The sequence below is a fragment of the Glycine soja genome, chromosome 9, assembly GCF_004193775.1.
Source record: "Glycine soja cultivar W05 chromosome 9, ASM419377v2, whole genome shotgun sequence".
In the NCBI taxonomy this organism is placed as follows: domain Eukaryota; kingdom Viridiplantae; phylum Streptophyta; class Magnoliopsida; order Fabales; family Fabaceae; genus Glycine; species Glycine soja.
In genome coordinates, this window is record NC_041010.1 from 27029033 (window position 1) to 27041084 (window position 12052).

Below are 12052 nucleotides of genomic sequence, written 5' to 3' on the forward strand. Positions count from 1 at the left end.
GTTTCATAATGCATAATGCTTGCAATTTGCAAAAGAATGTTGTAACATTGATCCATGCATTCTATATTTACGAAGATTCTTTATTTTCCTGTGAAATTTGACTGGCAGGGCTTTGATGTTAAATTAAATATATATGGTGTTTTTATGATATAATGTGTATTTTTTTAAAAAAATGGTCATGTTATATATGTGTGTGCGCGCGCGCACGTGCGTGCCACTTTTCATCTATTATATTTTATTGCTTTTATATTTTGATATATCAAGTTTTAAAAGTTTATTATAGTATTTTTTTTTTGCATTTTTTCATCAATAAGATTATAGTTCTGTTAACTTTAAATTTTGAAATAATTATTTTAAGAGAGATAGTAGTGATACTCTCTTTTTAAGTCACTTTCTGACACTCTTTTCCCAATACTCTATTAGTTAAAATTTATCAGAAAATATTATTTTTTGATAGTTTTTGTTTCTCATTTAATGAAAATATCTTTATTTTAATGCAAAAATATATTGAAAAACAACACCAAACCTAGGAAACCCTAAGGACATCTCCAATGCAAATTTCTTAAGTGGATTTCTTAGCACATCTAAAGTTACTTTTTATGGTCCTCACATGTCATTTCTAAAAAATAAAAAATTTCTTTTAGGTCTCAGGACCAGTCCTACGGCACAGATCTTTCATGATCCCTGGCCACAAGCACCAAACCAGAGCCTATATGTGTTTTAATGGATGCATCAAAATTGTTTTTAATGCAATCCACCCCGGGGCACCTCCATGTGGATGGGTCTTGAGCTTTCCTTTCCTCACATTGATTAACAGGACCAAGCTTTTAGTTCCAGGTCTTTGATAGACCCTGCTGGAAATTCATTGCTGGTTTATTGTGGATTAAATTATTCCACTGTTTCTGCTCCTCATTATTGAGTAATTAATGCCACTACCATATCTAGACTTATATTCACTGATTCATGGAATGTGATTCTGAAACCTGGGAGGCTTGGGATCCACTAAACAGTTTAGAGACCCAAATAAAGATCTGAAACCAGATTGTACTAAGTGTTAAACCTGTATGAAACCAATTTAGTAGTATATATCACAAACCTGACCCACCGTGTTAGAGGATAGTAAAAAAGTTAAAACATTTAGTTCATTCCTGAAAATATATAGGTTTAAAGGTAGTTCTTTCTTTGATTTAGGTTTAACAAATAAAGCCTAAACAGTTTAAAGACTCACACAAAGGTATGAAGCCAGATTGTATTGAGTGATATACCTGCCATGAAACCAATTAGGTAGAATACTCATGCACCGATGCACGTGTGTTTATGTATGATTTTGGTTTTGGTCCTATATTCTAAAAGCTTGATTTGTAGTTTCTACACTTATTGTGTGTGTGATTTTGATTAATTTGGTCCTGTTTCAAAAGTTTCATTTATAGTTTTTCTATGTATGTATGTGTGTGCCTACATGATTGTGCGTTTCGGTCTGTAAAATCAGCAATAGCCAATATGTCACCACATGTATTCTTCAAGAGACAAGCATCAAGATATGAGGAGCAAAATAATTTAAACAAAATGAAACTATATGATGAAATCCTAAAAGAAATAAAGTTATGGCACTAAAAACTAAACTTTTAAAGTATAGGGACCAAAACCATAGTATAGGAAAATTATAAGGACCAAAAATATATTAGAATCAAATACATGTCTGGCTATAAGCCTAGAAGACAATCCAAATACACTATTCCCTCCAATGGTTAAATATCTTCACTGGGAATGTTAGCCCTATCACATTGTGAATGCTAAGTCCTCTGACTCAAACAAAATTGTTTCCCATAAGGGATACCTGTAGTCTAGACTCTAGACCAAATGTTAATCATGAAACAACTCTTTCTCTTGGAATGGAGTGACCATTGATGGGCATAAAAGAACTGCACCCAATGTTGAGAATTTTATCTCGTCTAAGTGAAAATGGATCTATCCCTGCCTTGTGAGCTGCAATCACTCCAATAGCCTCCCAATAATTTGATACATGCAGCTGCCAAATAGGTAATTTTATCAACCAAAATGTTCTCATTTCAATTGCAATAGAAAATATGGACTGTTTAGAAGGAGCCTACACATTTATTTAAATTTTGTCTTGTAAGCATCAACAATACAAAACTTGCTCTTGAATAGCCTAAAAGGACATCATGTTTAACTTAGTTTTCTAACTATCTATTTATCTGTCAGTTTAGTGACATAATTGTAAATATAATAACTAGAATTTTTGCCAATTGATTTCTCCAGAATTTTGATTCAAATAGATAAAGATCCTGTGTTTTCTTATCATCTTCTAAAATGACAAATGTACAAAATGAAAAATCACGTACCACTTCAAGACCAAATTTATCTGCAGTGTCATCAAGAACAGTTTGATTTTCTTCCACAGTAATTATAAGTGGCTGCAAGAAAATCTTATACTGTCATTTATAATGAAACATCGGTGTCATAAAAATTTATGGTTAGACAGTTTGTTTTGCTGCGGATCAAAGCTAAAATACCCTACGGCAATAATTGTTTGCTGATCAAACCAAAAATAAAAATAAGGAAAAAACTAGTATGTTTGCATTTATACCTTTTTGTTTTTATTTCTAGCAAAAGCAAGAGATGCATCCCCTCCACAAGCATCTTTGGGAAGGATTACAGAATCCACATCACTTGCCAATATGCAACCTTTTTCCAAGCATTTGGAGTCCATGACCAAGTATTGTGGAGCATTACTCAGGCCAGCAAGCACACATGGTAGGAAGGTATACCCAATCTATTTGACAGGAGCAAGTTATCCACAAGTACTCTTATTACCCAATAAAATGCAGAGAATGAGAAACATCCAATTTATAATGAGAACAGAATCTTCTTAATAATTTAGACATTTAGTACAAGAAATGTCAAAAAGCATCTTCTAGAAATGTTACACTTCCATGCATTTAATGGACAAATCAACCTCTGAAAATAAATGACATCGAAAAAAGTTCAGTAAAAATGGGCAGGGGAAGAATGAGGAACAGTTTAGTGCAAACATTTTAAACTTCAAAGTGACTTTACTCTAAATGGTTTTTCTAACTAAAAATTGGTTGTTTATCAGGTCCACTTTAAACCAATATCTATTTGTAAAAGGTATGAAAGAATCAACATGAATCATTGAAACAGGAGGAAAAAATATTCAACGTAAAATGCTAGCACAAACCACTTGTGAGGTCTACCAATACAGTACACAGTGGATCAGTAAGATGTGTTAAAGATACAGACTTCTGAATCTTAGTTGCCATCTCATCAACACAGTGCAGGCATAGATGAAGAACAAAATTGTTAAAACAGTTAATGCTCAACTAAGAACCTAATCCACTTGAAATTTTACATACCGATTTGATTTGGCATAAATTATCAACTCCATAATTACCAAATCTACACTACACATCAAATCTTGAGTTTAAAATATACACTAAAATATATGATTTCAGATTCTTTTAACTAATGAAAAAATGGATCAAAATACTAGCTTCAGAAAATTTAGCATATCTATAGCACATTTAACATGTGGCATACGTGCTAAGTCACCAAAAGAATCAAAATGTCATACTCTTAGTTAAAAAATTGTAAGTCTAGGGTTACTAAGCATGGATAAGAGAAAAAGACAGTTCAAACTTCAAAGTAATATAAAAAATATATATATAATTGATAGATGTAATTGTTTTGGCACAATACTTTAAAACATAACATTTTTGTTCAAAAAGTGGTAGCTACCCCATTCTAATATAATTGAATCAATTGTCAAATGATTTGTTATTTAGAGTTTACCAACCTCCTCAGCTGCTGATTTTGGACTAAGAGATAGGCTCATGGGAAGTGGAGACATTGCAGGAGCATGTGCACAAGGAATTTGGAACTCCTTCACCACTAGATGACTTATAACTGCCTCAACTCCCGCCAATAAGTCTATTCCCTGAATAAGGTAAAAAGTAGGAAGCAGATGTCAGTAACCAACTACAAGACTCGTTCCTGAACTGCTGACCACACAAAGGTATGAATGAGGAAAGTTCAAAAATTATGGAACAAAAGTTAGTTAGCTTTGTTGGATTTGATGCACAAATATCAAAGATATGATGAGTAACCAAGAAAGAGAAAGAACAATGTCATCCATGATTTCTTTTAATATAATAGAACTTGCACAATTAATCAAAATATATTCTTCTAGATTTTGTTGTCATACCATTCCCTGCCGATAGTCATCTACATCATCAGTGTCATCATCTGGGAAACGTCCAACAACAGCAATGGCATTCACTTTTGACCTGCTGAGTAAAGTATGCACAGCTCTAAGTAAAGAATCAGGGTGCTTAATCCTCCCAGTTGATTGGCCCGTTTCTGGATCAACCCACTTCTCTACCTATAAGATTTGACGCAAGTCAAACTCTGGTATTACATTGGATGGTAAGCTCATTCTGGCTTTGGCTAGGCATTTTAAATTGCTTCTGATCATGAAAATAGATGCCTGAAATTATAGGGTAGACATGCATAGAGCTTCCTATATCCAGCTTCAAGAAATAACCAAGTCTGAGAGGCAACAATAAATTACATATACTTTTTAAGTCATTCTGAAATGAGAAAAAAGTTAATCCAATTTTAATTAGACAATTTTTTTTAGAGAAAATGAAAGAAAACACACAACAATAAGATAACCTGGCATGATTTCATCCAGTTAAAACTCTCTCATTTGTTTCTTTCTAGTGCACAACATAGCATATCTTGTTAAGTATCTATAACCACAAATCCTATTTACTTCAATTTGTATATGGTTTATTCTACTAACAAGTAAGAATTCATGCAAAATTTTCCCCCTGTTGGATGAAAAATAAGCAATTATAACAATGACAAATTTGATTAAATTAAAATAAAACAAAAAACAAGCAAAATAGTAAACTTTTTTATGGGGCATCACAAGCTTTATATAACTTCATGATGCTCCCCTGAAGTGAGATCAACAGCACTCACATCTCAAGCTGTAAATCTTCCTTTCGAACTTTTGCTGAAGGACCAAATTATATGTCACTCAGTCAGTCCAAACTGTGAGACTTGATAAGCAAAGGTATGTCTAGTGAAACTAAAATTGGCAGAAAATATATGATGGTTTACATTCCATTACAACAACAGCCTTATCTCACTAGGTGAGATTAACTACATGGATCATACAACGCCATTTGGCTTGGTTAATGGATGGTTTACAGTTTATAATGCTTGTTAAAATAAGATGATGCTAGATACCTTCAGCGGGATGTCTGTGACAATGTATTCCACAACAGGCAATCCAAGGGAAGCCCTTGCAGCATCAGCTACTTGTAACTGTCGAATCCGGAGCTCATCCTCTATTCCTGCATCAAGAACTAAGCCCACCTGTTTTACACGATAAAACTTGGTACATAATTTGAAGTGGAAAGAAATAGCATGACTAAGAAAGCAACATATAAGTTGCAATATGCACTGCATGGCATAAACTTGTAATTAATGCAGCACATTCAGAAATCAGAATATATATATATATACACACACACATATATATATTAGTCATACCCTGTTTTGGTGAACAGGCTGTAATGCCCATAACCCTTCTGCAAAACGGTCAAGAGCATAACCTTCCACATATAATGCATTAGGCATTGGCCAGTATAGCATTGCTGCATTAAGCACCTACAAAATGGAATGCTTATATCTTCAACATTATCATTCAAGACAACCATAGTGGTGAAATTCAGTAGCATGTGAAAATGATTTAAAATGAGATAAAATCTAATTTATTGATACACGAATGTTCAAACTTCAAACAGCAATGTCGTTCTGCTGTGTAAAAACAAACAAGCAGTCTATCATCATTCTACGTGAATAGACACTATGGAGGTGGATACCCTCAGATTGCATATTAAAAATAATGTAGGTCACACATTCAAGAACAAACGAACAATCCTAAAACACAATTAAACTATACAAATAAAAATAGACAAGCAGGTCTAAGATTCCAAGAACTAAGCACTTAGCATAAAATCTCTAGGAATTGCAGAATCAAGTCATCAGTCACAGAAAATGTTTTTGTATAATTAAAGTGAGACAGAATTTTGTTGTCCGTTTTGATTTTGCATAGTACTTTTGAAATAATTGTATAGGAAAAAATGAAAAAAAAAGGTTAAAGATAATTTTATTGATATAATGAGAATGTGTTCACATTGTAAGAAAAAATTGCAGTGTCATTTATTCATAAGTTTATTGACTTCTATAATAACTACTATTTTAAAATCATGCTTCAGATGATCTTTGATTTGTTGATTATATCCTGTAAACTCTAATATTATACTTAGTTTGTCCCTAATTATAAGATTCTTTTCAAAAATTTGTTTATCCTCTTTATAAGACATTTTTCTAATTTTTAGATGCATTAATTATTTTTTTCTCTACATACCCTTATTTAATTATTTTCTCTCCAAATATTAATAAGAAACAGTTAAATGGATAGAGAAATAACAAAAGAGTAATTTTGAAATGATAGTACAAATAATTAACATATTTAATTTGATTAATTAAACTAATTATTTTTCTTAAAAAATATGAATTAATTGAAAGGGTCTTATAATTAGGGACGGAGGAAATAGTAATCAAATATGTTGTCAATTATTCCTTTAAAAAAATGTTGTCAATTATTTGAGGTTGAAGTAATTGAAATATATGAATAAATTCAGCAACAATTTAACCTACGATGCCTTTCCTCACCTTTATAGAAAGGAAAAAAAAACTAGCCATGAGTACTGGTTACAAAATTTAGAAATAATTAATACAATACAATTTATTTTTTTATATCTTTTGTTCTTAACTTTTAACAAGTAAAGAGAGACAGACACTCACTCAGCTATTTTGTGAAAAAAAAAAAAACAAACAGCGGAATATTTTACGTCAACAAGTCCTCATTTTTGAAGACATAGGCTTTTTTTTTTTTAAGCAAAGAAGATAGAAGCTATCTTATCTTAGGTAAAAATAATTGAAAAAACTAGAAGCTAAAGCTAAATGTGTAAAATGACATAAAATAAAATGATGATTTATTTAGAAAAGATAACTAAAAAAATTGATAAATATATTAAAGATTAAAAAGAAAAAAAAAACTAGCGTTTTAGAAAATTTACTCCTAAAATGCATTTAAAAAAAGCTACACAAAATTTATTTACCAAATAATTAAACAAATTTTGAAGATAGTGTCTTGCATATGGTAACCATGAAAAAAGAAATGCAAACAAAGGGATAATACTTAGAGAAGTGGTAAATAAGAGAGAGAAAATGGGTAATTAATTACGTTAGGGTGAGAGATAAGGCAATCAACGACGGAGGAGAGTGCGCGAGCCACAGGCAAAGCGTCACCGGCATATCCTCCAATAGCGGCGCCAATCCCCGTCGGCACTATCATCACGCTCGTGTACTCTCTCTGAAACAATAACATAACACACTTTTATTTATTTGAAGCAAGAAAAGAAGAAAAGAAAAAAAAGAGAGAGAAAAACCTTAAAAGGGTGGGAAGAGAGGGTGCATGAAAGGGTTGGTTTGGAGTTGGAGACGGTGCGTCGGGTGAAGGACGTCACAGACACATTGGGCGTTGGAAGGGTGGTCAAAGTGAATGCCATAATTTCTTGTTCATTCAGTCAGCACAGACTCACAAATTGTTGTTAATTACTAGTTTGTTGTGTAAGTAGGTGATGATTCAAACAAAGGAGGAAACAAATAGCACTGCCATTAAGAAAACTCTTGTCTAATTAGTGAGAGGCATAGTATTTCTGTCTTGGCTAATGAAGAGTTTATCCTGATTTTTTTTTTATTTTTTATTTTTGGCTTAACTGGAGGCTAAAAAGGTTAGGTGGGTTTGTTCAAATTTAAAAAAGAAAAAAAAATTAGAGTAAGTGTTTTTATATGTGTTTTTTTTTTAAGAAATAAATAGGACTTATTTTTTAAAATAAGTAGAAAATTGATTTTTTTAAATAAGAAATAGATTAAATAAACACATTAAAAAAATAAAAAATTATTTATTTTATTAAAATAAGTACTTATTTAAAAAAGTAAGTTCTGATAAACTGGTTCAATTATGTTGGGTTGCTTATATAAGTTGGGCGGTAAAAAGGGTGGTATAAGAATAATTTTCATTTTAGAAGGAAAAAAAGGATAGTAATTTTTTGTTTTAAGGTTAAAACTTGGCACTTAGAACAGAAGGAGAAAGACTAAAAAGAGTGTGGGCTGGTTTTTGGGGCCGTAACACTTACAGACTAGTATAATGATGCAATCTTATCCCGCAAGGACATTGGATAGAAGACTTCAAGTAGATTGGGTCAGAGATGCAATAGAAGGTCCTACGGTTCTCATGAGCCTTAGAGTAGATTTCGGGCCCATGAGCTAAGTATGAACCCACTTATCTTTGTACATATTAGATTAAGGTTTCACTATTTTTGGGCCTTGTATTTAGGGCTCCATAATGTAGGTAGGGTACCCTTCAAATGTAAGATTTTCCAGCCCTTGTATTTTAGGGCACCTAGATTAGTTTTTGTATTAAGGGTAGTTTTGTAATTTCACATGCATTGAATGAATATTTGATGTGTGTGTTGGTAAATAAATTCAATTGAATTGGGAGAATTTCAATCCAATTAAATTTTAGAGGGGGAGGGTGAGCATTTGCTTGCTACACCCCATTGCCACATCATATAGTCACACTTTGTGCATGTCCTTCATGCTTTACATGTCTCATGACACCAAAGCATACTTAGTGGAAAATCTTAGACTTAATCTTGGATTAGTGGGCTGAACCATAGCTAAAATTCACTAATCATAATTAGTGAAATTTTGGCTCCACAAATTCAATTTCAAATTCAAGTAAAATTTGAATAGAAATTCAAATTTTCCTCCAATTTTGTGTAACACTTAGGTTATAAATAAAGGTCATGTGTGTGCATTTTTTTGACTTTGATCATTTGAGTATTAAACTTCAAAGTTCAGACCTCTTTTGAGACACAAAATTTTGTGCTCCTTCTTTCCCTCTCCCTCCATTCATCTTCTCTTACCTGCGAGTTCTTATCCATGGTTTCCTATAGTGGTTTTCGCTGCCATTAAAATTCAAGAAGCAAAGGACTCCATTGATGAAGAAGATCCAAGGCCTATAAGCTCTAATGGAGCTACATCATGTGGTATCAAGAGCATCTTCATCTAGGTGATGTTCTTTTGCTTTCTCTAGCTTTTTGTTCGGTCAATTCACTTTAATTCCTTGTTATTTTTCTTATTCTCCATGTATATCCTCCATTGTCTTGTGGTTTGGTGTTGTTTTGAGTAGATTCAAAAAAATAAGCCGATTAAATCTTAGATCTACACTTGTTTTTGTATTTCTATGGTTCAAATTTTATAGATCTACTCTTGAATCATGTTTTTGTGTTGATTTTAGGTTCTATCATTTTTCAGTCATAATATTCTTATGTTGAACATTTAGATCTAAATTTTCTTCCAAAATATTGATTAGAAAAAAAAACACAAAAATCTAAGTGTAAATCACTAAATCCATGTTGTCTTAGAGTCATGTTTAGTCATAATAATTGTCACAATATGTTCTAAGTTTGTGTTGAATTTTTATTTTGTTGATTGAATTCCAGATACATTTGTTCATGTATCCTTGTCATTCTTAGCCTATCTTTTGAATTTTGAGTCTAATTCATGCATGTTATTTAGTTCATAATATGTTCTAAATCAATTCCTAGAAGTAGTCTTGTTCAACTTTCTTTTTGTTTTCTAAGTTTCCTACATGATGCCCATAATGAAGTTGAGTTGTGGTGCTGAGTTGTGGCTGGATTTGTGAATAAAAATAAGTCTTAAGCTCTCTTGATTTGTGTTATTCAAGATAATTGAGCATAAGCAAAAACAAATTGTAACTATCCAAGCCTTAAGCAATATAAACACTACTCTTGATTTCTAGGTTGAAATCGCTGGTGCTGGCAGCTTGAACATACAAACTTGTATAAATTACTGGGAATCGGTCACTTTGAATTTTCAGCTGAAATTTTTACTGAATTTTCTAGACATCTGAACCAAAATTATAAAAAAAACAACCAAGCGATTTGGATCTTAGGAAAAAATAATAAAAATCACACAAGTTGGCAGAAACATCAGTGTCCAGGAAAAAAAAAGTGAAAGGGAAGTGTGCTTGTTGTTTTGGCTCAAAATTTGTTCTATAATTGGTGCCTATTTTATACAAATCTTAGTTCTGAAATTTCAATTGAAAATTAGTGTGAAAACAAGTTTCAAAATTAGAGGTTTCTTGAGTCTTTTTTTTAGTTTTTTTTTACTCTACTTAACAGTCATTCAAAGTTTCTCTTTGAGTTCTAGCTTGATTTTATATGCTTTTCATCGCTTTAATTGTTGAATAATCCTTGAAAATTTGTCTTGATAAAACTCTATTGTTTTAGCTTTCATTTCATTTTTTTGGTCTTTGGTTATTGCTTGTCTCTTTGTTTCCTTGTTTGTGAGTTGCCATATAGGAAATTGGAAAGGAGGATTGGTGTCATCCCTTGAAGAATTTGAGTCATGATGCAAGGGGAAAACCACCTTAAGAGTTATTGGACTAAGAAACACTCCAAATTGAGTGAATCACCAAAGAGAGAACAACTACCAAAATTGAAGACCTTTTTGTAATTTTGTAATTGACAATTTACTTACTTTCATTGCTTTCAAATTTTGTAACAAAAAGGCCTTTCATTGGAAGTAAGTTGGGAGCTTCCAATAGGCCACCCTACTTCCATTTGTGTGTAATAATTTTAGGCAATTTTCCCTTAGGATTGTGAGTGTTTTGTTGGGAACCTTAAATGTGGTCATCCAAACACTCTTAGGATTCGCCTAGTTTACATTTCTTGCTTACTTTCATAGCTTATTTCCTTTACCTTCCATTGTCAAACCGCCTAGATAGCTTGCCTTTAACTAATTAGTTTTTACCTTATCTTTCCCACCTCTTTTAATGTTTATTTTGGCTAGTTTCAACCATAGTTTCTTTTACCTTTTACTTTCAAACCCCCAACAAGAAAGAACCACAACTTAGGAACCAACATGAGTCTTCATTCTTCATCTAGTGTTAATGGTGAGGCTTCTACTCCTAAGGACCCCTTGTATAAGATATTATTAGATGAGTTGAGATCCCTTAAGTTGTGGAAAGAAAAACAAGAGAGAAAAGAAAAAGGAAAAAAAGAGTGGAAGAAATAAGTTAAGATGAAAGAGAGAAAATAAGAGAGGAAGAAAGAAGGAAAATACTAAAAGAGTTAAGAAAAGAAAAGCATGTCTCCTATAGTAGTCATAACTCTTGCAAAAGCCTAAGTGAAGAACTTCATGACTATTATGAAGGAAGACATAGGTCATATCTTAGACCTCACTCCCATAGGAGAGAAAAGGAAAGAAAGCCTCAAGAGGCTAACATTGACCTTTCATACTTCCATGGGAAGGACAATGTAGAGGCTAACTTAGATTGGGAAATAAGGGTAGAGCAACAACTTAAAAGAAGTCTACTTCAAAATCTTATGGCTCTCACTCTTATCCAAAGAAAGACCAAGGTCAAGGCATCTTAGGGGTGACTCCTTCTAAGCCCAAAGATGATAAGGGGAAGACAATAGAAAAGCAACCCCTTAAGGCTAGTATGCAAGAAAAGACTAGCTCCATGAAGTGCTTTAAATGTCTTGGAAGATGACACATTACTTCTCAATGCCCCACCAAGAAAACCATGATTATGAGGCTACTACTTCACCTTCCTCTAGTGAAAGTGAGGAAGCAAACGAGGAAGAATCTAGTGAAAAAATCTACCCCCAAGAAGAAGGACAACCTTTAATGGTTAAGGAGGAGTGTAAGGAGGTAAGTGTCTCCTCCAAGAGGTTAGCTAAGAAGGAAAGACATTTTGAAATAAAGACAAATATTAAATAAATTTCCCCTCTTAGACAACCTCCACATTTTCTCCTTTGTAAAAAGACACTTGTTAGCA

The 12052-nt window shown here is 32.6% G+C and overlaps 1 protein-coding gene across 1 annotated transcript; it reads right to left on the reverse strand.

Moving 5' to 3' along the window:
• Window positions 1-1631: 1631 nt before the first annotated feature.
• Window positions 1632-7858, reverse strand: LOC114366936 (uncharacterized lipoprotein syc1174_c-like). Its single transcript, XM_028323974.1, has 9 exons — window positions 7569-7858; window positions 7364-7492; window positions 5602-5718; window positions 5296-5424; window positions 4244-4420; window positions 3836-3976; window positions 2609-2794; window positions 2364-2435; window positions 1632-2029 (listed from the first exon to the last, which is right to left on the reverse strand). The coding sequence occupies exons 1-9, from the start codon at window positions 7686-7688 to the stop codon at window positions 1868-1870; spliced, it is 1233 nt and encodes a 410-aa protein (XP_028179775.1). The 5' UTR covers window positions 7689-7858; the 3' UTR covers window positions 1632-1867.
• Window positions 7859-12052: the final 4194 nt, after the last annotated feature.